This window comes from Passer domesticus, chromosome 3, assembly GCF_036417665.1.
Source record: "Passer domesticus isolate bPasDom1 chromosome 3, bPasDom1.hap1, whole genome shotgun sequence".
In the NCBI taxonomy this organism is placed as follows: domain Eukaryota; kingdom Metazoa; phylum Chordata; class Aves; order Passeriformes; family Passeridae; genus Passer; species Passer domesticus.
In genome coordinates this window covers 60,030,561-60,058,468 of record NC_087476.1, presented here as the reverse complement: position 1 = coordinate 60,058,468, position 27,908 = coordinate 60,030,561, and the positions used below count along the sequence as shown (strand labels likewise).

Below are 27,908 nucleotides of genomic sequence, written 5' to 3'. Positions count from 1 at the left end.
TTTCCCATTCCCCCTCAGCGCCGACCCGCCCTCGGCTCCCACCGCGCATACGCGCGGCAGGAGCGGCCCCGCCTCGCCCGCGCACATCAGGTAAGCCGCATGCGCAGCGCCGCGCCCCTTTCCCTTCCGGGTTGGCGCCCGCTGCGCCCCGTGAGGAGCCGCGGCGCTGCCGGGACAGCGCTCCGAGCGTCCCTTTCCGCCGGGAGAGCCGGGGAGAGAGAAGGCGCGTCCGGCCGCGGCGGCGGGGCGCTCCCGGCCTGGCCCAGCCCGCTGCGAGCGGCGGCAGCGCGCGCTGCCCCGCCCCTGCGCGGGGCCCGCCCCAGCCGCGCTGACCGCGTGTGCGCCTGCGCAGTCGGGCGGCGGGAGGAGCTGTTCCCGCCTTCCGTAGGGACGCGTGGATTAAACGCGTGCTGTGTTTACATGGTGCAGTGAGGTCATTCTGCTTACTGACTCTAAAGTAATGAAATACTGGGGTCGAGTGTTTATGAGAGGGCTTGGTTTTACCTGAGGCTTTGGCAGTTCTGCAGAATGGACTTGCCCAAACACCCGAATTCGTGCCTAGCGTAAACACTGCACCCAGAAGTCAAAGTAGTGATGTTTTGGGGTTTGGTGCTCCTATAGGGATTTGTAGATCGCGCCTTGGTTTATAAGCTTAGTAGTATTTGTGGTATTAATTTTAATTCGTTGTCTGTAATAGAATAATATTTTTGGTGTCTCCCTAGGAGGAAGGAATGAGAGTTTTGTCTTATGGCTGCTCCAGGAAAGGTGGCAGCTTTCCGTCTGCCTCCCCTGCCAACTATTGGAGAGATTATTAAACTCTTTCGCCTTAAAGCACTGAAACAGCTTTCCCAGAACTTTCTACTGGATTTGCGATTGACAGGTTAAATATTTTATTCTAATATTTTTGGCTAACATAGGACATGTATCCCAGTTTTTGTCAGAATCCAGACTATAGCTAAGGAGATCATGTTTGCATAATAGCATTTGTCAGAGTAATGCCAGCTCAATTGTAAATAATAAGGATCTCTTAACAGTAGTTTTAGGTTAGGTTAATTGCTTTTACTTCTCAAAAATAGGTTTCTTAATAAATTGAAGTGCAATTTTTCTTATATAGAAACGATATTCCTGTATAAAATATGGGTTATTGACTGAAATGCAAAAAATCTATACCAAAGTAGTACTTGTATCATTTGGGTACTATTTTGGTTTATAAGTTTGACTTAAAAATTAGCATTTTCTTCAGATTATTCTCTATTGTAGAAATTATGTGACACATCGGGCACTTTAGAGTTTTCTTTGTCCTGTGGGTAGGAGAGTCATTTGTCTCAGTTGATCAGAAGTGTAGCTGGTTTGAAGCAGTTGTATTGTTCTGAGCAATTGATTTTTTTCCAGCTTTGTGTCAGCAGTGGGTGACAAAGCTGGCACTGTTCTGTCAGTCAGGAGTGGGTGTCTTCACTGGCACACTGGTGGCTAGATGTTGCATTTAGAAATGCAGTGCAGTTTCATGTAGTTAATGATGTGATTTTGACGATTCAGACTGATAAAAATTCAGAACATGAAACTCAGTTCCACTTCCTGAATAACCAGCCTCCTACCCTGGAGTAAAGATGTCTGCATGCCGTTAGTAAAACTTTACAGGTAGACAAGTCTTCGGATATTTTGTATTGCAACATAAGAGATCATGGAGTGAGCAGATCATTTCTGTCAGTGTCTTCTCTCTGTGCTTCTTAAGGATCCCTTCATTTCATTAGCTAAATTTTCTAGTCCTTAATCTGTCTTCTTTCATGTCTATAATACTTCCTAATGTTGTATCGTTTAACTTACATATGGGTATTCCTTCCTCACCCTTTAACTGCCCTGTTTTCTGTAGCTACCAGTTGCCTGTGTTCCAGCTCTTCATTTAGTCCAGTTTCTCCCTCATAAAATTGCTCTGTATATAATATGATCTTCAAAGATTTACTGTATCTTTCTTAAATTGCCTTGAAATAGAGGTGCTGTACTGGAATACCTTTATAAGGACAAGTAGTGAGACTTTAGGATGTTGGACACAAGTGCTTGCTTGCAGCACAATAGCACTACTAGTGTACAGATGAGTAATATTCTCTTTTTATTTGATTCCGTAATGAGCACAATAAATACTAAAGACATAAAACTAAAAGTAGCTTTTTTTTTAATAGCTCAGTATATCTTGTAGTATGGAACAGATCTGAATTCTGTGCAGTCTGGCGGGCGCGTGATGATTTAACTGGGATGTGTCACTGTTTGTGTCTGTTCTGAGATAAGCATGCTTGTGCTTGTGAAACAGTAAACAATGAGGTTATCTGGGTGAGCTGAATCTCCTGGAAAATAAAGGCTTAGTATGTTCTTTGTGTCTTGCAGACAAGATAGTGAAACAGGCTGGTGAGCTGAAGAATGCCCATGTTTGTGAGGTGGGCCCTGGGCCAGGAGGAATTACCCGATCCATTCTCAGTGCTGGTGTTGAACAACTCCTTTTAATTGAAAAAGATGCTCGATTTATTCCAGGATTGCAGGTACCAACTGGAGAATAATTTGTATACATATAACCACAACATTGAATAGGAACATTCTGAGAACTTAGAGAGATTCCAAGTGTCTTGTTGGAATCTCAGCACTGAAAATAGGTTTGGTTCTGTGGCAGAAACCAGACCTATAATTTGCCTGAAGATACACAGTATGTCAATTCATTGTTCCTGCATTCTCTTAGGCCCTTTAGGACCTTATCCTGTAAATGAGTTACTGCCAAGGCTTGTTGGTTTTATGGGGTTTTTTTCAGGCTGAGACATTTCAGGTGCATTCATCATGCTGGTGAAATCGTAATTTGAAGGCTGAATGTAATGTTCTTATGTATGGTCTTCATTTTAATCCTAATAATTATGCTTTATAAAATTGGAAAGGCATATCTCCAGTTAATACAGTCAATGTGGGTTAACATCCAGGTAGAGAAGAATAAAGCAAGCATCTATTTTACATTTTAAAAAAACCACTCTTAAGTTTTTTTTCCTTTCTTTTAAAATTGGTATAAGTTCACGAGTCATTGTGCCATTTTCAAATGCTATCTACTTGTGTTGCTGGATGTTTATGGAATTTGGCTGTATAAATCCAGCAAGAAAAATATAATCCAAAAATCTTAAAATTTAACTGTTTTCTTATGTCAGTATAATCTCAAAGCAATTCAAAGGGCTTTCATTAAATTGTGTGTCTTTTTCAGTAAATCAGCAGTGAAAATATGTAAGTAGTTCACTTGAGAACTGCTACTGTTTCTTTATATGATAAAAATAATGTAAGGTATGAATGAAACTGCTCATACCCTGAAACTGAATGTTCATGTAATTATGTCTTTGTGGGGTTAGCCATTAATAACGTATAATATGCCATATTCATCTTATGAAATGTGAAACCATGCTTTTACTTGAGTGGGGGCAATCTATGTTTTAGATTTTTGAGAACTGGTTTGGGACTGGAGAGAATTTGAGGTTAAATGGCACTTGTTTTAGTTAAGAGAGCTTTTTAAGTACTTGGATGTTTTTTTTTCTGATCTTCCAAAATGTGTCCTCTGCAACAATTTTATCTGAATAAAAGTATACTTCTCAGCATCTAAAATGAGCTTTTGGTATGTAATTATCTTTACTGTTCAAGTGACATAATGCTAGTCATTATTTTTAATTGCCAATCTCCTCAGAGTAGAAGCGAATGTCTGAATGAGGTTATTGAACACAGAGGTGGTATAACTCAGTAACAGCGGATGTGAATGAGCAAGAAATGTGTTGCAGCCATTAGTGTTCAATTTGGTATTGCTTTTTTTCCATACAAACAAGATACATAACAGTGAATCTTTCTTTTCTAATAATATGGGTTGTAATAATTTTTCTGGTTTCCAAAGCAAACTGTCAAAACCCATGCTTATAAAATGGTTGAGATTTGAATAAAGGGAGATGTCAGAGATGAAAAATAACAACTGGGGACTATTACTAGATACTTTTAAAATTACTGATGTAAAACATACAGCATTTTTCATTAACTGTTTTTCAAGCTGTGGTCTCTCACAAAACTGAAGTGGGGATATTGTTTACTGCAGAGCTGAAATTTAGTGAAGAACATATGTGTACTGAGTTAAAGTTTACACCAGCTGAGCATCTGTCAGTTCTGTCTCAGTCTTGAAGAATCCCAACCTCTCTATGCCATATGCCCTAATAGTTTTTAGGCTGGAAAGATTGATAAAGAGAGAAAGGGAACAAGAGAATGTGTTTAATATAAAATTATTCCAGGAACACCATTTCATGTTTTAAACTATGCCCCTTATGCTTCCTTTGTGCCCTTTTGTTTGTGAAGAAGGAGAGTATCTGTATGATGGAACACTCTTGGCTGGTGTCCTTGATGCACAGCAGCTCCTGGAGCTGTGTTAGCTGCACACATTTTCCCTTCAAGTAAAAAAAGCTTCGCTGGGTTTCCAAGTCTTTATTTCAAATTAGAAATATAAGACAATGATTTTCTGTTCACAAATTCAATGCAATTCTCAGTTATGTAAAGTGTGTTACTCAGCAGTCCCTATACTCAATCTTGATAAGAAAACTGTTATTAGCAAATGACACTATTTTCTAACTTTATTAATCTTATGTTATCTTTCAGTATAATCCTGCTAGAGCATTTATAACAGCTTCAAAGAAAGGTTTGATAAATCATGGCAGATTAGTGAATTTGTATGTCATATAATTGCTAGTGTAATGCTGAAAAGTCCATTAAGTGGTTTGGAGTTGAAATTAGTTTTATTTTTTCTGTTTGGAAATAATTGCATTTAAAACATGTAGGAACACTTAGTTTTTTGTTAAGCTTTTATTGCTGTACATAAAACTTAGCTTTTTTGATAATTAAAAACCCTAAACTTTTACTGAAAAAAATTTCATTACAACATTGTATGAACAGTAGGAGAAAGCAGTATTTTCCTTTGGCTATGAGAATTGTGAAAGCTCTTTGTGTCCCTGAGCATATAGACATCATTCAGATTGAAAATGGTAGTAACAATGATGATCAGTTTATTTTGGCAGTTAGGCCACTGGCACTTAACTCTTCATGGATTTGGATTTCTGTGCAAAAGCAAATTTCTTCTTTAAGCCATTTCTCATTGTTGTCTTATAGGATCAATAAATATCCCCAAATGTCATCTTTGAAAAAGTCTCCACTGCTTTTGAGTTGTGCTGTTTTTGCATAGTTTAATAGTGTAAAAGAAAAGATTAGTACAACAGCAAAAAAGCTTAACTAATTTTGATTATGGGAACTGACACCAGAAATGAAAGAATTGGTTGTCAAACTACAGCTAGAACTGAGTTTGCATATCGGCCTTTATTAAATACTAGATAAGTTGTGCTAGTGCACTGCAGAAGCTGACAGTGGAGATGATTTTGTAATGTCTACGAAGATAGAAATTGTTGAGAACTTTTCTCCTGCTGGGTACTCATTCCATCTTTTAAGTGGATTCCTTGTTTTTTAATGGTACAAGTGTAGGCAATTACAGGGAATATTAAGAGAATATCTTCCACATTTTTCATGTAAAAGGAAAAACTAGTATTTCTGCAGCCTTGTATCACGTATGGCTGAAATTGGATAATAGGCCCTAAGGCTGTGGGGGAAACAGAATAAATAACATGAGCTCTTGTTTTCCTAGGTAATTGATCTAAAAACCTTTGAAAACTTCCTGCTTGCATTATTACTTAAATCAGGTGAGGTCCTGCTAGTGACCTGGGAGTTGTTAATTGTTGTTGTTGAAGAGACTCTTAGCAGTCTTTTCAAATTTGAATTCTCTGTTAAGAATTATACATTTGTGACTTGTTAAGTGTTTATAGAATCACACATTAATCTATATCTAGTGTCTGCTTTTTGAAAGTAAATACTTGCTAATAGTGTTTTCAGTTTGAACTCCTACTGTGCTTTGTTGTATATTGAAGATAAATATATAGCAATGGTTTAATTCCTGCAGTGACTGAAACTGGAAATCAGTTTGTTTAACACTCACTGCTTGCTTCTTTACAAACAGATGCTATCTGAAGCAGCTCCAGGAAAAGTGCGCATCGTTCATGGAGATATCCTGACCTATAAGATGGAGAAGGCTTTTCCAAAGCACTTAAAAAAGGACTGGGAGGATGGTTAGTATTTGCATTTGGTTTGTAGTGATAAAATTGAAGTTCACTCAGGTTAGCTGTTACTCTCTTCTGGTACATGTTGAAGGTAAAGAGACAGCTGTTAGGTTTTTTTTCCCTAGAGAAAACAGAGAACTCTCTTCCTTTTCCTATACAAAACAGTGGAATTTGTGTGACATTGACCTTAGTTTAAACTGAGGAGCTTTGCAGTTATTAACCTTAGAGTGTCTTGAATGTACAGGAATGGCTTCTGGAAAGCATAAAAGGAGATCAAATGGTGCACTTCCTGGCTTCTTCCTTTTTTTGAAAAAGTCAGAAATCACCACTGCTGCTGTTCCACTGAAGAAATTTCTGTAACTTGCTTTGAAACTTTTGGAAAATTTGCGTTCAAAAATTTAGTTTTTTTCATTGCTTTGGTTTCAGCTGGGTATCTTTGGGAAAAGTAGCATCTCATCAGGATTGTAATTTTTTTGCTTTTTTTTTAAACCTGAGGTTGCAATAGGGTACTATTTAATTTTCCTTTCAAAACATGTATTACTATTAGATAAATCAGATATAACCTCACAGTCCCCTTTTCCAAATTTACTAATATAAGGTAAAGTCATTCTTTGCAATGCCTGAAGAGCAGTAAAGTGCTTTCTGACTTAGGACATGAAAGACCATGGCCCATCACATTACTCATCAGCTGAAAATCATCTGAAAGCTACTGATTTATTCAAATGTAAATGAGAACCAGACCTAACCCCTTTTTTCCAAGTAAATACTGAGAATAGTAACACAATTTTGTCAGTGTAAGATGAGTATAAATGGACAGGCATCATTTTGGTGTGACATGATAAAAAATAGTGTCCATATTTTAAGTCTAGGTTGATAGGCATGTATCCTTCTTGTATTTTATTTCTTGCCAAAATCTTACTCAAAGCTTTTTCACAGCTGTTTTTTCTTCTGTCAAATGTCAACAGAACCACCCGATATACATATCATTGGGAATCTGCCCTTCAGTGTTTCAACTCCTCTAATCGTCAAATGGCTTGAGAATGTTTCGAAAAGGGATGGACCTTTTATTTATGGCAGGACACAGATGACGCTGACTTTTCAAAAGGAAGTTGGGGAGGTAAAGTTTTGGCATTTTTTCAATTTTGCATATTATTAATATGCAATCTTTTGTTTAAGACTACAACCTCGGTCTTAATTGACTTTGAAAAGAGAGTAAAAGGTTAGTTCAGTTTTTAGTTTGTGTGATTACAAATTGTGAATTTTGATGTGTTAATTATCTACTCTGATCCTTGCACAAGAATGTATTTTTTTAATGTCTTATGCAGGGTTATATTTCATTAAGATACTCTTCTGTTCTTTTTAGTAGTCTGATTTGTTTAACATTAATAGATTGCACAACACTCTTCTGTTTTCAAATACGTTTATTCTCTCACAGTCATTTGTGCAGCGTGTCATCAGTTTTTCCTTACCTTTCATTCATCTCAAGAAATACACATATTTTTGTTTGTCCTCTGTATTAAAATAATTTTTAAGAAACTCCTTCCTTAAAATAAGGAAAAATTGAAGGTTAGCATTATTTCCACTTGTGATTAAGCACTTAAAGTTCAGGGGGTGTTTGCCAAGACCATGGAAATTGGCATTGACTTTCCTGAATGAGACTTGATATCAGAATTATTAATGTATTCTGCCATTCTTGTGTGTGAAAAGGCCTTAATTTACTTCAGTCACCACAAGTCCAAGAGCAAATTGATCTTTTACTTTGTATTAATAGTTAGTTTCTCAAGGAAGGCCAGACTGATCGGCAGTATAGTAGCGTTAATGTCAGATCAGTTGATATTAGGTTGGCTACTCCACAGTGCTTTCAGACTTAACAGTTCATTTCTATTGACATTGCATGAAACATATAAAGCATAGAGAGTGGAAAGCTTTTTTGCTTTGCAGTTGTGGAAGCAGTCTGGCTTTCAACAAGCATCTCACTTGCATTTGTAATGAAAAAAAGGAGTTGCACATCAGCCTGAAAACTGAATTTCCATCTTATTACTCCAGTGTTTGTAAGTGCTGTGTTTTCTCTGTGCCGCCTCAATGTGTATGTTGTTTTAATTTTAATTCTTCAAAATAAAAATTCGAATAGGTAAATTTTGCTGGTTTTTTTCCACTGTGAAAATTAGTGACCCAAAATTCTTTTGGATCAAAGAAAACCATATTGTGTCATCATTGCCCTAGCCTTGCAATCAACATTGAAGAAGTATTTCCAGTAGGTGGCTCTAGAGAACACTGGGGACAAAGGTATATTAAGAAATCTGGTTTATTTCATATCAAATCTTTCTTAATTCAGTTCTGGGCTCATTTGGTTTCAGGCATTACAGAATCCAGGTCTGTTTCCCAGAAGGACTTCGAGTCATGTGAGATTAGGCCTTGTTGCAAAATATGGCTAATAGACTGTGATGTAAAATGCAGAGTGATGATAGGTAAGATGCATAGTTTTGTGACAGAAAAATTCACCTAACACTGTGTGAGAGCACTTTGTCCTTTATATTTCTGTACCCAGCTGCATATGTAATTGGTGACATGCAGTTTACACTTCTGCACCCGGCATAGCTCAATTAGGTGCAAAATACCCTGCATACTTAATCTCTTGTACTTAAAACACTGAGGAGTTAGAAACACTAAGAAATGGAGGATGTTGTTCAAGGTCATGCAGTGAAACAGAATTAATTGTTGAGTTTACAGTCTGAGATCTCTTGATTCTTGTTCAACACAGGTCTTCCTCAAAGACAAACTTGTTCATGGTTTTTGGTTTGCATTTCCATTATTGGTTTGATACTATGAAAATAAATTGTTTTAAAGATACTATTTTATTTTATGATTAGGAGAAAGAGCAATAATTAGGCTCTGTGTCTTTTCTCCTGACCCTCTGGAGTTGCTTAAGGTATCCACTGTTAATTGGTGTGTACAGGCATAGTCAGCATGAGGAAAGAGAGAACAGTGTAATGCAGATCATAATGAGCTGCTACTGATATTTTGTGTATCTCTGGATTTATAGTCCTGATAAGGAAATTTGGTATCCTCCCTGGATATTTCCAAGCTAAGAGCCTGAATATCAAAGAAAGCCTGTGTATATGTCATAAGCTCAGCAAAAGCATTAGATGCATCATGGAATGGAGTGACATGCTTTGTAATTAGTTAGGATAACTTGATGTTAACAGTAAGAAAGTGAAGCAGTGTACTCTTTTATTTATGGTCCAGACTTCGTTTTGCCAGTATAACAGAGTAGTAGATACCTTTGCCTTTCTTGCTGGTATTTTCTTGCTTTTCTGTCTCCTTGTTGCACAGCAATGTTGGTGTGAGTTATGTCACTAGACACCTACAACTGCAGCCCACTCTGTTCTGATATGGTATAAATAAATTGATTAAAGCTGATGAGAACCAGCAGGTATTTTATATGCTGAATCTGAGGACTGTTAAGGAGGACAAGGCCAAATACCCACATCAGTAAAAATAGCACTTTTGGGTGTCAAGCAGATAATTTTTTTTTTCTTCGTAGTTTAAATTTGTAAAATTGCTATTCACTTTGTGGATAACAACATTTGCTTTGTCCCAAATTCTTCAGTGCTTCATCTTGAATCTGTCATCCTAGGCCAAGGTCTTCCAGCCCACTTTCTCTAAAATTGATCCTCTAACAGGGCCTGTTGCTATAGAACAAGGAGTAATGGTTTTAAGCTAAAAGAAGGTTGATTTAGATATAAGGAAGTAGTTTTTTACAGTGAGGGTAGTAAAACACTGCAGCAGGTTGCCAAGAGGTGGGGTGGATGCCCTGTCCCTGGAAACCTTCAAGGTCAGGCAGGGCAGGTCTCTGAGCAAGCTGACCAAGCTGCGCATGTCCCTGCCATGGCTGGGGCTTTGTCTGTGCGTGGGTGCCGTACACAAGTATGCTCCTGCTGCTGGTTGAAGTGGTTTAAGATGTTGCTATCCAGATGTTAAGTTATCCCTTCTGTAATTGAGAAGCAGGAGCTTAGTGCTAGTTGGTTTCTGGGAGAAGTAAAGATGGGTTTGTTTGAATTGGCACTGGGAGTATTGCTACAAGTGTTGCCATTAGGTCAGTTTCATTTCCACTGCAGAGGTTAAGGAAGTGCGTGTCAGATTGCATTGTTAGACTTTGCAGTCTGGGTTTTTTTTAGAGAATAATAATTTCCTCTGACACAACAATGAAGGTAGCTTTTAATGCTGGCATAGGCAAAAAGAATTACTGAGCATTCTTTCCAAAAAGTCGTTGAAAAGTATTTATTTGCTCCATGCTGAATTGCTTTTAGGAAGAGTTCTTTGAAAACATGTGAAACTTTAGCAACTGGTTTAACTTTTCATTTTCAGGCATAAATGTAATAAGCATGGCAGCACTTCATGGGTAGGCTTTTCATATGGAATTACATGCTGTGCAGATATTACCAGATATGCATATTGGGGTTTAGTTTTTATTTTTTATTGAGGTGGTGGTAAATAAGAACATGAATAATCATGATTCTGTTTTTGCATGTATTAGTGAAATGACTTCTGTAATTTGAGTCTTGTTTTACAAGATGCTTTATATGTTTAAATTTTGTTTGTGCAACCAAAACAAGAAAATATTTCTTGCCAGGACACAAAAGTGTAGGAAATCTCTGTCCAGGCTACTATTTTGAAAAAAAAAATCATGGGAAAATCAGAGAATACTTAAATTGAGTTTTAAGTATTAAATGCTCTCACTGTTAGGCATTCTAAATTTATGTAAAGTAGACCCAGCTTCCTTGCAAATATTGTAAGCATAGACCAATTAATTATGAAGAACTTTTGGTTTCTAGCCTGTCTTGAGTTTATGAAGCTTTTTTTCATCTTGAAGAAGAAAAATAAGCAGTAATATTTTATACAGAAACAGTGGAAGGAAAGGATTGTTAGAGTGCTGTCAGCTGGTGTTAGGTTTGTTTTGAATCCTGCAATCAGAATAGTTTTAGTTTTCTCTTGTATCCATGCAAAATTCTTTTGACATTCATTTAGATCTGCAGAATTTCTAAGAGTTCCTTTTCATGTGCATTTGATTGCAGGACTGAGATTGAAAATCAGGGTGGTATCTTAGTGAAATGCTGCTGTATTGAAAAAGAAAATTTTAGATTAACTGGGCATACAATTTGATGCAAGTTTTTAATGATTAACTGGTGTCTTTTTCTTAAATTTGATTATACAGAAAATCAAGCTTTAATACAACTGGTTACTTGGTCAGTTCAGTATCACTGATGTTCATGTTTTGATTTTCCCATAGAGACTTACAGCTAATCCAGGAAGTAACCAACGCAGCAGACTGTCCATCATGGCTCAGCATCTCTGCACTGTGGAAAACTGTTTCATAATTCCAGGTCAAGCCTTTGTTCCAAAGCCAGAGGTAGGTTTTCCTGTGGTTTTTGTGGTTTTTGTTAATATGTCAGTCAAGCAATGCATCTTATTTTCACTAAGGAGCGTTGCTGGCTGCTCTATTTGAACATCTCCATATTACGAAGTTGAGTGATGTGAAATTCCTGTAAATGAAACATGCTTATTCTGAGAAAGTACTTCTTTTTTTTTTTGTCTTTTGTTCCTCAGAACTTGGCTTTCACCTTCAAACCTATCTGCGAGGTCAGCATACTTCTTTGGGTGTTCTGGAGGGGGAGATTGGATTTAATGTCAGGATAGTCTGCTAGGATTGGAGTATTTTTCAAAAGCCTGCTATTTTACCGTTGGCATTTATAAACAGTTTGGGAATTGTGCCTTAAGAATTTGATGGGTCTTTTGAAAGACTGTGGTAAGAAAAGCTTTTCATTTGTCACCTTTGTCAAACTTCTCTAATTTTACCATTTCTATAATCTTTGTTTCACCCCAGTCATCTTTAGCATATTTTACTCCCTCCTATTTGCTACAGCACTTTGTCAGCTCTATCCCACTGATTGTTTAAAAAAGTAACAATCTTTTCTCCCTCTTACATGTCCTTGAGTGAGTAGAGAACAATCTCTTTGTCCTCTTATCTACTGCCACTGGTTTTTATTAATGGCCATTATGAGTACAGGAATCAAAAATTAGGAAATAATGCGGTATTTTGGACAAGACGCTTGTTTTGTTTTGGTTTGAATTTTTTTGTAAAAATTTGTGCCTGACTTTAAGTCATGTCTGTGTCCCTGAATGCATGTGGAAATCCTAGGCTTACAGAAATATTCGGGTTGGAAGGAATGTCATTTAGTACCATTCCCATGCAATGGGCAGGAACATCTTCATCTACATGAGGTTGCTCAGAGCTCTATCCAATGTGATCTTGAATGTTTCCAGGGATGAGGCATCCACCATCTCTCTGGGCAACATGTCTGTGTTTTACCAGCCTCATTGTAAAAAGCTTTTTCCTTATATCTAATTTAAATTAACCCTCTGGGAGTTTAAAACCCTTACTACTTGCCCTATCAAGCTGTCTGTCTGTTTCAGAAGTGAACTTGCAGCTTCTGAAAGTTTCTCTTTAATTGGTTGGCTCAGCTCTTCAGTACATCTCCCTTCTCCTTTATCACTCTCTCTCTCTTGGTCCTTTTTACTTTTCTGGCATATCTCTTGAGAGCCTGTGGGAGGTTATTTTCTTGTTTAGCACAGTGAATTTTAAGGCCTCTATCTGGATGTATTTTGATGATAATTTGATGAGCAAGTATTTTTTGAGAAAGTAATTGTTCAAGCATGTTAAATTACAGCAATCTGTTGTGAAATAAAATGACCATGCTTAAGAAATCTTATTTTTTGCTTTGAGCTTTTGGCTTAGGCTTTTTTCCCCTGCTTCCTAGCTGGATGGAAAATAATTTCAGGATGCACTCTTACTGTCAAATATGTGAAATAGTTTAGTAAGGCTAAAATTCCAGTTTTATGGTGAGGATTTCTCAGTGGTGGGTACAACTTGAGTGCTAATAAAGCTAGTGCATTTAAAAGTCTTGTGCAGACTGTGTCGCAGAATTGGGAAGCTCTGACTGATATTTCCATTTTCCTGTACTAAAAAGGCCGTAGTTGACCAAGAGAGGTAACACACAGAGTGCAAATATCTTAGTATAAACACATCCTAGAGTCAGTTGGTGCTCTGTTGAATAAAAAAAGCAGTACATAAAGACAGGCGTATTTTTATTTCATGTATTTTTTGAGTTAAAACAAGTATTGCTTATATTGCAAAAGCAGAAAGTAGAATCCTTTCGGACAGGACTGGCACCTGTTTTCACTATTATTTTGTTTCCTTCACACACCTGTTGTAGATCAATCTCGTGTTTTGTCCTTTTTCTTTTACCTGTAGACTGACATGGTTTTAGATGTTACCTTTTCTCATAGAATTTGTTTTATTGGAAAGCTCTTGCAGCATACTGTGAATTAAATGCCTCCGTCCTTGATTGTTGTTTCATAGCTAAATGAAGTACAGGTAGTTTATATAAAAAGTTTCAGGAAGAAAAGTTTGCAGTATGGGTAATCAGTGAACTTCTTGTTGTGCTCATGGTATGCCATTATTACCTTTTTCTTACACCCTCCTGTAAAAATGCCTCTTGATTATAATTTTTTGCAAACAGATTTTACTGACGTACATGGTAGTGATCACGGCTTAGTGTCATGTCAAACCCCTTTGTAAAGGTGGAGATGCTTGTTTGTGAGAAGGAATATTATTTCAATGCATGAATATTATTTCAGCATTTCTGTGAGTGTTGATACATAAAAGATTCTTGGTTAATGGAATGGTGCTGCACAGCATAGTGTCTACAAAAAAAATAAATTGGATTTTTTGTTATAATGAAGTCTCTGCAATACCTAATAGCTGTTGATAGTTGCATTAGAAATGGGAAAAGTGAAGGTCCTTGATTAAAACATAGAAAACTCAAAATAGGTATGTAACAGTAGAATAAAAACAAGATGTAATGCGATTCTGTGTATGAAAAATGAAGACTCTCTATGAATAAAGACTACCTACATATTAAGTCCATAAAACAGTCCACTTTACCAAATGCTGTAATAAAACATCTTTTTCCAACATACCAAACATTTTATGTTTAGGCTCCTTCATGGTCTTTTAACAAATTTCAGACTAGTACTGTGGGAAATGAAAGTTGTGTATAAATATGCAGAATAAACAGCAGTTGATTTTATTGAGAGTCTCATCCAGCATCATATTCCCAAATTTAAATGCCTATGCCATACCCATTTTCATTCTTGATTTGGTTCTCACTTAGGAAAGTATTTAAGTAGAACATACTTTGCCAATGACCAAAACAAAATCTGAGTGGTGAAAGAAAAGGTGAAAGGATTTAAGGTAATTATTCAAAATAAGGCAGTTAAAATAAAGAAGCTGTCTCTTTATCACAGTTGTATAGTACATTTTACAGTAATCGAATACCTGGGAGTGGGCCTGGAACAGATCCTACAGGAATAATTATAATAACTTGAAAGGTTCTTTCAGAAGGTCAAAATGTAGAAGGCAGTAAGTAGTTACTGTGTTATTTGAGCTGTTAATAACTGCCTTTAGCAAGTGTAAGCCAGAATGTTTACAGAAGATTCTTGAACATAGATAATTTGGTTTCTATCCTGTTACAGTTTGCAGGTGTTTTCACAATTACATTTCTCTTGTTGTATTGCTCCTCATCTCTGACATTCACTGTGTAGTGATAGATTAGTAGCAGTTGGTGACTGTCCAGCATACTTTCCTTTAACAATAATAAATGAAACCCACAGCAGGTGGCAGTTTGGGGCAGGAGAGCTGGGTTTGGCAAGAGCTGAATGGTACTGCTGATCCTTCAGCCTGATATGCAGAGTATACAGTGCAGCTAAGGTTTGGAGCCTTGAGCTTTTGTTGTGGATTTGTTTTGGTTGGTTGATTTTTTTGTATTTTTTTATTTTTTTAACAAAATCTAGTTACCACGGCAATTTAGAATTGAAAATGAAAGGCAGATGTGTCCGCTTTTTTAAAATCTTTGAATTGGGCTTCTTAGACAAATAGTTTCTGAGTTTTTTTCCTTGCATCATAAATAAAATCAAGATAAAAATGTAAAATAGACTATAAAATGTCATATGTTATTGAAAGTCTGATTCACTAAACAGAAAGAGTTAGTTTTTAATCATCTTTGCTGTAACAAGACATCGATGCATAAACTGTACAGTCAGTTATGTTTTTAAAATAGTTTCTTGTTCTTCAATAAGTGTAACTTGGGAAGTCAGAAAGAAGGGTTTGAAAAATCAACAAAATAAAGTACTCTTGTAGCAGACAAGTATCTTTTCCTACTCCTTCCTTTTTGTGGATGCCCCTGTAAATGAAATACCTTGCATAAGCATAACTGCAACCCACATACAGGAAAGATTAAGTGCTATGTTATACATTCGTTGAAATAACCAAACTACACTTAACACACAAAAAGCCCCCTTGAATGAATAGAAATACTTCAATGGATAGAAATAACTATTTATACATAGTCCTTCAGGCTGTAACCTGCATTGCTCTCCTGCTCTGTGGATGGAAAATGGTGCTGCTTTGGAGGGTAAATCCATGCTCCTTGCTGCCTTTTAAAACAGGAAGAGCAGAAGATCACACCTGCGATAAGCAGAAACCCTGCTGAGATGAATCCAGTATAAACTGCTCCTCCCGGTTCATGTTTACTACTCTCTGGAATGGTCTGGTCCAGGAAATTTGAAATAATTTCTCTTGTGTACCAGCACGTTGGTACTAATCCAAAGATTCCCGCAAGAATGAAGCAGATTCCTCCAGCAAAACAAGCGTTATTTTTGCTGTCAGTGTCGCCTCCCAGCCTTGTGCATTTCATTCCGACTGTAGTGATGCAGATCCCAAAGGCTGACAGGATGCACGACAGTACCATGGTGGTCCGTGCAGCCTGGATGTAGACGGGGAGAGAGAGAATGGAGTATTTCAGGGTGCAGCTGAACATCCCCGTGCTGTACCATGTGCAGTCCATCCAAAGTCCTTGCATCTGTGTTATAGCTGTTATGATATTTGAGCCAACGTCTGCATTTACCTTCCAGTTTGGTAGCAAGGTGGCTGCGATATCTCCAAAAGCACCAAACAAAGCCAGAATAAAAGCAAAGAACTGCAGGCTTGCTGATGCCATGATGGTTATCTTCTGTCACCTTTTGTCTGCCTTTTCTCTAGTGGAATTGAGTAACTGGGAGCTTCGTAGCCAAGCTGTGGCCGTCTGTGCAACAGGGAGGAAAGGGGGGGAGGAGAAGTTCGAGGGGGAAAGGAAAAGAAATCAGCAAACAAAAAAAGCTTGCATTTAAAATTAGAGCTATCTGAATGAATATCTGAATATGACCCTGCAGCAGCTGAGCTGCTGTACACAAGGTACTTGAACAGAGATGATGGCAAATGGACAGTGCTTTAGAATTACTTGTAAAAAAGAGCTGCTGCCCTTTCATACATGATTGCAAGCCATCAAGCAAAATGTATTTTACTGCAGTTGGTTTTGGTAATAGCATACAAATTTCAGGCTTACTAGACAAATACACATTGTAAATGGAACACTAGAAACTTGCAGATTAGGAGTCATTGTGGTAGGAAAACAACCTGGTAGAAAATATATTGTACTCTTCAGGTACCTTGTTTAAGTGTGTTGATAGCTGTAGTCAGCTCCTGTTGACTTTTTTATAACAATGGGCACTGTTGTACTATCTCTTATTTAAGTTATGATTAAAGGTAACTCCATATTTCTGTTTTTAAAATATTACCTGTTCATATTTTTAATAAGTATTACAAAATAGCTTTGGAGGAGAATAAAATGGAATTTAGTTTTTGCATTTTCACAATTAGTCACATGACTTTTCTAAATCAATCTTTTATTTCATTTTTATTTAAACTTACCAGTTTTTTATTTTCAGTTATTTCTGTTCCTTGTCTTAGAGCAGCAGTATTTAGGAAGTCATAAGAGTAAATATTATCTTCTTCTGCTTCTAAAATGTTTTTAATGCTTGTATGAAACATCTCATTTGTGGAAGTGCCTTTTTTTGAATCAGTCACCTGTCTGAAATAATTTGCAAATTTGCCATTTGGCAAAACTGCCAGAAGTGGCAGTTAAAAAAAAATTTAAAAACCTCCTTGCTATTTTTTTATAAAGAGTCCAGTTCTGTTTGACAGATGAGGACATTTTGGGCACACAGTGATAACTGTGCAGCTGGGAAGACAGAACTGTTGCTGTCACCTCAGCTGGACTGTTGGGATTGCAGATGCAGAACAGTGGATTGAGACCTCTGAGAGGAGGATTAGAAAGTGGTACCCTGCTTTGCCTTTTTCCTGGGGCTGGATAATTGGCAGGTTTTGTCTTTTATCAGTGGCAGACAAAGGGCAGGCTTCTGTCTTAGAAAGCATGATCCAGACTTTTTATCTAAACATATGCAATGATATTAAAATTGTTCTTCAGCATTAGAACTTTTTTTCAAAAGCCATAATAATAAGGCATAAAATTAAAATAAGGGGAATATAAAATGTCTGTAGCATTGTACTCTTGTTTCAGTTCATTAGCATAATACAACAAAGTTTTGATCAATATGTATTCTGTCAGTCTTTAGTGGCATTTCTGAACTAATTTATGTATTTATCCTTTATAAGTATAATGCTGTTATCCTCTATATAATGTATAGTATAATTCTTTATATTCTCTCTATATAATTTTTATACTTATACTCTAATATTTTCATAGTGTATTTATTTCAGGTAATAGTTCAAGGATGTGCTAAATCTGTCCAGCACATATATATTAAAAATGCTTAAAGTTAAGGTGAAAATATTAGCAGCTACTCATTGCTAAAACCTTATTGCAAAGACCTGCCTATTTCCAAATCCCTTCAGTTTGTTCAGGCTGGGAAGAGATGTTCTGGCAGATACATATTATTTGCTGTACAGGCCCATGGCAAAGATGGCTTAACTTCCTTTTACAGAAGGAACTGACAGGTCTGGGTAGCTCAAAATGCATTCAAAAACTCATTTGTATTCTCATTCATATTCTGAAAAAGCTAATTAGTACTCTGAATCAGCCTTTTTTATTGCTTCCTTTTTAAAATATCAGTATATAAAAACACACAAGCATAAACAAAAAACATTGCAAATGGTAGCCATACATTACATTTAATGTGGTGAACCAATTTAAAGGCATGATAAATTTAAGTATAAGCACTACAGTTGTAATTAAAAATACAGTTATGCTTCATTTCTGTTTGTGTAGGACTTACTGCTTGTTGTGAGGTCTGAGATGTTTTCTTCGCTGTAGGTGTCCTGGTAAATGCAGTTTTTCTTGAATGCAACTATCCCTTCTCATATAAAACTGCATTGGCATGTATTAACAAAATTTCTTGGAATGTTGTTTTTTTTCTGTTCTCCACAGCAAGTGCATTACTGCTGTTTGTTCCCTCTCTTAGTTCCATCTACCCGAGAATAAAGGAGTACTTTGTTTAATGAGTTTTGTTTGAAAAACACTCAGTAAGGGAAAGCAAAGAGATTATGGAATAAAACAGACGGCAGCCCTTAGTTCTAAATACATAATGATATCCAGGTTCTGTGATGGAAAGTGTGAGCAGTGATAAAATGGAGTAAAATCTTGAGAATCCAGAAACTGTAAATTTACAGACTAGGGGGAGAATCATTTATGTTGCACTGAGAGCCAGAGAGTTTTCGTGTTTGTCAGTTGTTGTTTTTTCCATCACAGATAATCTTATTAAGAGTTTAATTTTCCTAGAAAAGAACTGTGCAATTTATTTTAATTTGTAATTGGAACAGCAGGACACTTCTATTCAACTGCAGGCTTTGTTTATCTGTTCTTGATAGCTTTTTAGCCTTCCATAGGTTATCCTCTAACTTGTTACCTTTGTATAAGGCTGTATAAAAGAATAAGGGAATAAAGCTGCTGGTAAACCTTCCATGGTAAATGCAGCACATTAGAGAGTGGCCTTGACAAGTTGGTGTGAGAAATCAAGAAGCTGGGAGAAAGGTCTTGCTCATTGCAGCAGTGATATACCCACAGTTTCTGTACCTGACTTTGGGTCTCTTGTGATTCTGTTTGTGAGCCTGGTGTGAATGGAGTTACTGCAGAGCTCTTCTTACACAGAAATAATTTTTATTACTGTAGAGGCATAGTTACCTTCTGCTGGAAGTGAGCCAAAAGCAAACTCATGAGAACAAGTTGCACATATCTGGTGTTAGACCTAACATTTGTTTGTAGTAGACAGATAAAATAGTACTGAATACTTGGATTGTGAAAGTGCTGGCTTAGAACTATCTCAGTAGGATGTCAAGCAGTCTGTTTTAATGGAATTGTAATATATTCTTCTTCGGTTTTAGTTCCTCGTGAGCAAATTACATCTTGAGGAAAGGTTGTGTGGGTTTGCTTTTAATACAGCCCTGTTGCAAGGTACATGTATTGCCCATTATGAGACCTTTGTTGTCAACAATTTGTAAAAATCGTCTCATTTAAGCTTATTCTGATTTAGTGTGTTGATTTCATTAGCAAGGCAGCAGACTTGTGTGAATTAAATTGTACTCTGTTATGTGTTCCTCCTACCTTACCAGAACATACCTTCATTGTACAATTATACTAAAACAGTAAGGGGTGAATAATTGCTGTACTATTGACAATTTGGGATGTATCAGTTGAATGATTTTTGTATTCGTTATTTTGTAAGACTTGAGTGTGATTTTGTAAATATTTCTAAAATACTTGGTTGGGTGAAAAGTGTTACCAGTAAAATTATCAAATCAATATGTGTATTTTAAGTGCTCTTATGTACTCTGTTGGCTTTCATAATTCTACTCTCTATTTGATGCATATTAAAAGGTATGGGGAAAATAGCATATATGGTTTTAAAGGAGTGGCCATTTACAAATGAAAAGCTTTCTCCTGTATTTGTTGCTATAGTAACCAAGCAGCTTTCCTGGGGTCCAAAGAAAACAGTGTCTGTAATGGAACTGAGAAGTGCTGTGTTTTGTTTCAGAAGCAGAAATTATTGCCTACTGGCCTTGAGATTGCAAATTGAGCTGTACACTGTATCTAGATTAGGTGCTTTTTTCCTTCTGAAATTTTTGTTCAAGATGTGGCTCTAACTCCCAAAGAGCCCTTATTTCTCACTTATGAGCATTTCTGCAAAATTGAGGTGACTAGGTGATGCCACATGAACGCTGGTTGTTTTCTTACCCCTAATTTTGTGGGGTAATACCTTGTTATATTTCCTGACCAAATCGTAGATAAACCTATGCATGTGCCCTTAGTATTTCTGTTCAAGGAGCTGATTGGACATGTGAAGTATGTATTTAAAAAATTAACTTTTCTTATGCTCAATGTGAGCACCAGGTTTTTTTTCTGTATCCCTGTGATCTTCCTGATAGGAGCAACCCATGGCAAAGGCAGATGCTCTGAAAACTTGAAAAATTAAAAATCTGCTTTGGGAAATAATTTATGTGTGTTTCACTGCAGATTCCATCTGTGAAGTTTTTTTGTCACCTGATTTTTAAATAACTTCTTGTGCTTCACATTTCAGTAATTTTAAGTATTTTTTCTGTTGTATTTTTAACTCTAGTTTTCAGAGAAGGTGGACAACTAATGAAAAATACTCCAGTAGTATATACTTGGGATCAGCAGTGCTAAAACTGGAAGCTTGCTGTGGGTTTTTTCTTCATCAGCACCATTAATTGGTATTTTCTTTCCTTTCTCTAGCCAGTATTTTTGCTCAGCTTTGTAAGTTCTGTCTACATAAAAAACTTACATTGTTTGGATTTTACAGCTCCTTTGAAATTTGTGTTATAGAAGCATTTGTACTGGATAGATGTGCTTAACAGCTGAGCTGCTCCCACAGAAAGAGCAGAATGGATGGATGTTACCTTTGTGTCAGATTATGTCCACATCAGAGGGTGCTGTGATCAGTTTTGGTTGAAGCAGTAGGAGGAACACTTTCTTTTTTGAAGTACTCTGATGCTCTGGGTTATCTCAAACAATTGGTACACTGAGACTGTCGTTCAAGCAGCAGCTGTTCTTTGGTCTGATTGTGTCTTTTTTTTCTGTCAGAACTAGCACATGTGATGATAAATTCATGTTCTCCGAGTGCCAGTATTGACTGTCAGATCTTTTTTAAAAAATCAGTAATCGCCTATCATTTTAGCAGACTCTTTTTAATAAGAGACTAAATATTTTTTTTAATCTGGCAGTTAAAAATTTGTACAGTATTTGTACACATTTTACAAATTTTTGATGTGCTCCTCCACAGAAATTTTTCCTTTTTCATATTATTAATATTTAGTTTGAAAGATGAGCTGCTTTATTCATTGTTGTGTAGAACTGGAGTTTTATTCCAGCTCCTAATTTTTAATACAGAAGTCTGAATTCAGAAAGTTTCTATATAATACAGTGCCTCTATAATTTCATGGCACACATACATATATATATATATACACACACACACACACAAATACAAAAAAACATAAAGTGTGTACATGTTATTTCATTCTGCTCTCAGACACAGGGCAAGTGACTATTCTGTGAACCAGTCTGATTTGAAAACTACAAAAGAATATATATACAAGCTTTTCTTCGTGGAACTATTCAAACATAATTTTGGATGTGAACTGTGATACACAGAGTTGTGTGTTCACTTAAACTGAGTGCACTTATTTCTACCTACCATTCCTTTAAATAGACTAGAAGTCTCAATACATTGAAAAGCAATTCCTTGGCTTACATTTTAGAAAAGCCCTGGAGCAACAGAAAACATATAGGGAATGGATTTGATTTCTAATTATAATACCAATTTTCTCCAGCTGCCCTTCAGCCTGCATATCAAATATTATCTAATTTGTGTGTAATGTCAGAATTATCTTGTGGAAGGATCTGAAGACAGAAGTGCTAATTACTTTACAGATTACATGAAAGTTGCTCTAGATGGACAAAGTGCCATGGGAGTAAAAAGTACTGAGTACTGATGGCATGTGAACTAATTGGAAATATGTAGATAACTAAGACTAAAATTCTGTTGGGTCGTGGAAAGCTAAGGAAAATCTATCTATTCCATACCATGCCATTAGTCACTGCACAGCTGGCTTACCTGCTGCAAGAATGCCTTCCTGTATTGTGCCTGTTTGCTGATGTCTACTTAGAAGTAATGTCTACCTAAATTTATCTTTCTTTTCCATATAGGTGGATGTGGCTGTGGTGCATTTCACTCCATTGGTGCAACCAAAGATACAGCAGCCATTTGAGCTGGTAGAAAAGGTGGTTCAAAGTGTTTTTCAGTTTAGAAGAAAATACTGCTTCCGTGGAATTGAGTAAGTATTTTTAATGAAAACTTCCTAGGTAATAGTTTTGTAAATGCATCAGCTACTAAATCAGCTATGTGTTTGATTTTGTTCTTCCAATTTTAAATTTGTCATCATAGTTCATCAGATCTTTCGATTTCAGAATGGTTTCTGGACACAAAAGTGTGAGATTAATATCTAAAGTAATTATGTAGTAATTACTTGTGCATTTTTCTTAGTGCAGTTGAAATTGTTAAAAATCATTAGGATAAAGTGGTCATCTTTTCAATAGTTTGTCTGTCTCAGAAATGAGAAAACCCACACCCAACCACAAAAACTACAGAATGACTGAGTTAAAAAATGAAAGTATCAAAATCCAGAACCAAAGATGGCAGTGTGAGGAGTATGTAATCTGTAGGAAATTTTACTTATTTTGGGATGTCAAAAGGTCAAATTATGGAGTTCTTATTGGCTCTTTAAAAATCTCACTATCTTACAGAGGGAATTTATTAGGTTCTCTGATGTGACAAACCTGCAGTCTTTTTTCCAAGGATCCTGTTTAAACTCCAGCACTGCCATGTGTTTGACTTACTATGGGCAACCCCCAGCATTCAGCTCTGTAGAACGTGTGATAGAGTTGCTGTTATTTCTAGAGGCATTTCCTGCAGCCTGGGCTCCCTGAATTTTGCTGGGCATAGTTTTGGCCCTGATGCAGTCTAGAACTAGGGTAGATACCCTACTGTACTAGGGTGGATACTACCCTACTGTACTACAAGCCTTCTATGTCTTAAAGGTGAGCAAAGAATTTTGCATCTAGTTTTGTGTTGTTGGGTTCTCTTTCCTTGAGGTTGTGAATGCCATTGATATGTAGGATGCAGACATTGGATCTAAAATGAGTATAGACTACTTTGTGTTAAAGTTTGAGTATGCATTTCAAAGTGTTTAGAAAATGTGGTGTCCAAACTCTAGACTGGTTTGTTTTTCACATACGAGGTGGTGGTAGTTTTCTTTCTTTTTTTCTGCTGTGAAGGAATGGTTTCTCTTGACAATGTAAGCAAAAAGCACATGCAATCAGCATATATATGTTGTGTACAATATCGTTACCAAAGTTTAAAAAAAACTTTCCCAACTTCTGTGTAATCTCAAATTGCTAATAACTGCTTTACATTCTTTTGAGGCAAGGAAGGGGAAACTGAACTTTTGGACGTCACGTATTCCCCTAGCAGCTTATCATACCTTAGCCCTAGTGTGCAGCTAAAACACACAATCCTCTTATTCTTTAGCTGACCTGGAAAAAATAGCAAATTTTGGTCTATAAAAAAGCTGTTAAGTTCATTATAAGGTTCTCTGTCACACAGACTGTATAAAAACAAGGCAATAGAATCACTTTATACTTGTGTATGAATTCTGGGCTTTTAGATGTGAAATATAAGATTGTGCTATGAAGTGCATATTGTAGTTTGAGTTGTGGTTCATGATACTTATAGGATGGTTCATAGTCTGTAAAAATAGACTAGGTACACTTTGCTCCAGGTATGTTTTTTAGCTACGGAATCAAAGAGGGATATTGAAATAAAAATTGACCCATTGCTGACCTAGATGCTGAACTAATAGGAACATTTTGACAAAGGCCTGAAGTAGCATATGCTTCAGACAGGTTTCCTAGAAGTTTCATTTTTCATTTGTAATTTTAAACCCCTTCTTAATTTTGTTACCAACGATAATTTCTTGCACAAAACCTTTGGACTAGTTTGTCCAGCCAACCTGCCAAACACATCTGGTGGATGTGGGGGAGGGGGGCATGTTATTATATTAGATGCATAATATTTTTAGGTATTATGTATATAATACAGATAGAATTTGAAAATTGAGAAATGCCCATGAGTCATGTGCAGATTTTTTGCCTTTCCAGCCTATTTTAGACTGAGAACTACTGCTAATAAGAGCTGGTCCTTTCAGTAGTTTGCACTGTGTAGTATGTATTTTTGTGTGACATTAAAAATCACTTACCTAATACGCTTCATTCAAATTTGGAGAACTTCTGAGAGAGAGGTGGTAATGCATCTAGCCCTAGAATAAACGTACTTATATGCCTTTCTGTGAACAAAGCTGAAAACAAAATCTAGGACTCCTGCCACATTCTCCCACATTCTAAATAATAAAAAATGAATGGCAGTTATTTAATTGCCATATTTAATTGCTCCTTTCCTCTTTCTTGGCTTTTTTTCTGATATTAGAATTAGGGTATTAATGACAAGTGATACTGTCTTCTCTATTGGAATGAAACAGTCTGAAAGAAAGTCCTATTTGTTTGAATCTGATCTGTTTTGCACAATTTAATATGTTGTTACTTTCTAAATAAGAGTGTAATTCTAAGAAGGCTCTGTGCTTGTAATCATACCCAAAGCTCATTTTAATGTTAGCAAACATGAACTTACATGCATGTTTTTAGTCTATAATGTATGTATGTGCTTTCCTATGGTATCATAATTTACATTTGCAGAAAAAGGACCCTTATATGCTTCCATTGCTCAGATAATGAGGTATGTTAAAAGTGCCAGAGCTAAAATAGTGACATAATTAATATAGGTTTAGTATTTAATTCCACATTACTCTTAAGGAAAATGTAATTGTCTGTCTGAATTGCTGAAATTATTCTTCACCCTATATCTTTTAGGACCTTGTTTCCTGAAAATGGGCGCTTGAAAAGAACAGAACAGCTGATGATGACAGCAAATGTTGATCCAACTCTTCGTCCTTTTCAGCTCTCTATGTCACAGTTTAGAAACTTGTGCAATGCATACAGGAAAATGTGTGATGAAGACCCAAGCCTTTTTGTGTTCAACTATAGAGAAGAACTACGGCAAAAGAAGATGACAAGAAGTTTACTTGGAAGTACTGGTCAACCTGAACAGACTGAAGAGGAAAATCAGCTGTAACAGCACAAGTCTGATTTTTTTTTATTAGTTTTAACTCCTTGATCTACAGGTGTTTGACCCAGTAAAAGAAGGTTTAGATGGTCCCACATTTATGCAGCTATGAAAGACCTACTTTTGAGAAAGTGGTAGAGAGAGAGGGCATCTCTCTATTCCATTCAGCGGCAGACAAGGGAAAAGGCAATCCAGGTTCTTTTTACTTCAGGGGAATGGCTAGAACACATACCAAGAAACAAGGTACGTTGTGAGAAAGGAAATTAAGTTGCAATACTTCTGATATAATTGAATTTTGTATGAATGCAAGTGCTTCACTGAAATTGAAGAAAAATACTTTTCAGACATCACCACATAAGATGGTGTTTGGGTTTTTGTGCTTTTTTATCCTGGAACATCCTCCTGTGCAGAGTAATTTAAAAAACAGAAGGCAAGACTCTTATAAATACACTCAAGTGACTGGCTTACAGGAGGATAAAGTGCACCAATTGCCTCAAGGTCTGCTAATACTCTTCTCATTTATGCAGAAGCAAGGAATTTGGGATTTAAAGTTTCAACTACAGAAAAGCAGCACAATAAAAAGTAGAAAACATGGCTAAGTACAATACTTATTTGTCTTTTACTGTACAGGCTCATAGTGAAAATAAAAAATACAGTCAAATAAAAGATTACAGGCCAAGCTTTGTTTTTGTATTTACACATATGTATAAAGTATAAACAGCATTGAAACATACAAAAATGAAACTTCTGCACTGTTGTGCACTAAAACACATTAAAATAACTTAATTGTGCTTTAAATAAAGCAACCATGAAAACCAAAGAAATAAAATGCCCAAGGTACTGAAAATTTCAGTTTGCAATGCTACTTTCCATTGTAAACCCTTCTGCCACTCACTAGCACCTTTTCCACATTACTTAAAATATTAATGAGGCCATCCCCAAGAACACTACATCGTCTTAATAAATGCTTGAAGGATGAACTAATTTATAAACCTGGGCCAACTTAATCTATTTTTGATCCACAATAAATTAAAATAACTTAAGAATCCTTTACAGCTGTTTTTGAGCAAAAATGTATTAGTGCATAAAATCAGATAGTAGTTTTCCTGCAGCTTCCATGAATTTACTAGTTTTAAAGCAAAATGTTTGTTGAATTTTATGTGGACTTCAAATTAATGTTTCAATATTAAGCTAGGATTTTCCATGCCTCTCCACAGCTTCATAGAAACAGTCCTCATTAACTACAGATGTTAAACTCTGGACACTAAATTCTCTCTCTAAAATAGAGTTCAGATCCAGGTTTGCAGTGTCAGAGTGACTGTCAAGGGATTGGTGACGTTCTTGCATTGCCATTAGAGTTCCTCTGCTGCGCTTTGTGCTGTTTACTTTTCTCTTCACTGGGCAGAAATGGCCCCGCACAAGCTTTGGATGCTGTGCTATCTGAAAGCCATCTTCTTCCTCATTTTCAGCAGCCTGATCCTGTTCAGAGTCAGCACTGGGTTCCTCTGAAATCTTCAGCCGCTGGAACTGTATTTCAATGTCTTTTGTAGGGCTGCCTTTTTTCAGGCTCCGATAGTCCTCCTCATCATCATCATCACTGAGAATATCGGATTCTTTGACAAGAACATTAGAAAAGTCAGACGCAGTGCTCTCTGCATGTTTATCGGGAGATAAATTTTTGGGCTCCTGGATGCTGTCAGAAGTGTGGCAGCTGCTGCTCTGAGTGCTGCTGCTTAGGCTGCACTCATCAGAGTCCTGGAAGGTGCCTTTGCCCTGGTCACCGTTCCACTCGCTGCTGGATGACTTCTTCAGTACCTTCAAGGATCTTGTGGAAGCTGTGCAGAGTAAAAATGCAGGTTTATTTTTTTCAGTAAAAAAATTGGTTATACCTTTTATCTTAATACCCCACTTATAATTATGATGGACATAGTCATTCCAAGTCAGATGTGTTAGCACTCTGATACTGACAGTGTGCTCCCAATGTCACAGTTTTATTACACCTATCCTAGGGCTCTGTACTTTCCTTATGTGTAATATATATCAAATCCTCCAAAAAAGTGTAGTCATACACACACTTCTGCAGAAAGAAAGATTGACTTGGGCACCTCAAACACGCAAGGGCCCAGGTGTAGGCAGCAGCTGAACTCTTCCAGATCCTCTGATGTTAAGGGGATTTTACAGAGGACTGATCTGATAGAGAACTTGAAATACTAGTAACTACTCATTTAACTAAAATGTCTGAAGCCTGTACTTAATTACAGTATCAGCTGGGATGCAGATTTAGTGCATTGAAAGAAGCAAGACCCCCTGCCTTTTTCTATGTTGTTCTAGCTGAAAATGTTATTAGGGCTGAGTTACTAAAGGGAACCCAGAGGAAAGAATGCTAATACTCTATAGCAAAGGGTGTCTGTTCCTTCCCAGCAAAATTAATGTGGGCCTTATTAAGTCTTCTCTGAAGAGAGATAAGGACACATCGCAGTGTGGGGAAGTCTGCTTTTCTCCTCTAGCTCTTGTCACACACTGAGGGGTAGAGAAACTACTCCTGCTCCAGTC

The 27,908-nt window shown here is 36.7% G+C and overlaps 3 protein-coding genes across 15 annotated transcripts in view; 1 reads left to right on the top strand and 2 right to left on the bottom strand.

Annotated features, from left to right (window-relative positions):
- Positions 1-20: 20 nt before the first annotated feature.
- On the top strand, positions 21-26,021 carry TFB1M (transcription factor B1, mitochondrial). Of its 6 annotated transcripts, none has more exons than XM_064413394.1 (8): positions 21-90; positions 723-880; positions 2,380-2,531; positions 6,050-6,158; positions 7,115-7,266; positions 11,440-11,559; positions 22,328-22,455; positions 25,103-26,021. In XM_064413394.1, the coding sequence occupies exons 2-8, from the start codon at positions 748-750 to the stop codon at positions 25,362-25,364; spliced, it is 1,056 nt and encodes a 351-aa protein (XP_064269464.1). In that variant the 5' UTR covers positions 21-90; positions 723-747; the 3' UTR covers positions 25,365-26,021. The 6 variants fall into 6 exon arrangements, with proteins under 6 accessions (XP_064269464.1, XP_064269466.1, XP_064269462.1 ...); XM_064413396.1 differs by lacking the exon at positions 21-90 and adding an exon at positions 132-423; XM_064413392.1 differs by lacking the exon at positions 21-90 and adding an exon at positions 133-457.
- Positions 13,410-18,581, bottom strand: CLDN20 (claudin 20). The gene is made up of 2 exons (XM_064413398.1): positions 18,381-18,581; positions 13,410-16,351 (listed from the first exon to the last, which is right to left on the bottom strand). The coding sequence occupies exon 2, from the start codon at positions 16,265-16,267 to the stop codon at positions 15,608-15,610; it is 660 nt and encodes a 219-aa protein (XP_064269468.1). The 5' UTR covers positions 16,268-16,351; positions 18,381-18,581; the 3' UTR covers positions 13,410-15,607.
- The window catches only part of TIAM2 (TIAM Rac1 associated GEF 2), a 135,482-nt gene continuing 133,529 nt past the window's right edge, over positions 25,956-27,908 (bottom strand). For all 8 annotated transcript variants that reach the window (XM_064413378.1, XM_064413380.1, XM_064413379.1 and 5 more), the window contains one exon: positions 25,956-27,190. In XM_064413378.1, the coding sequence (XP_064269448.1) occupies positions 26,547-27,190 (644 nt within the window). In that variant the 3' untranslated portion in view covers positions 25,956-26,546. The remainder of the gene's footprint in view (positions 27,191-27,908) is intronic.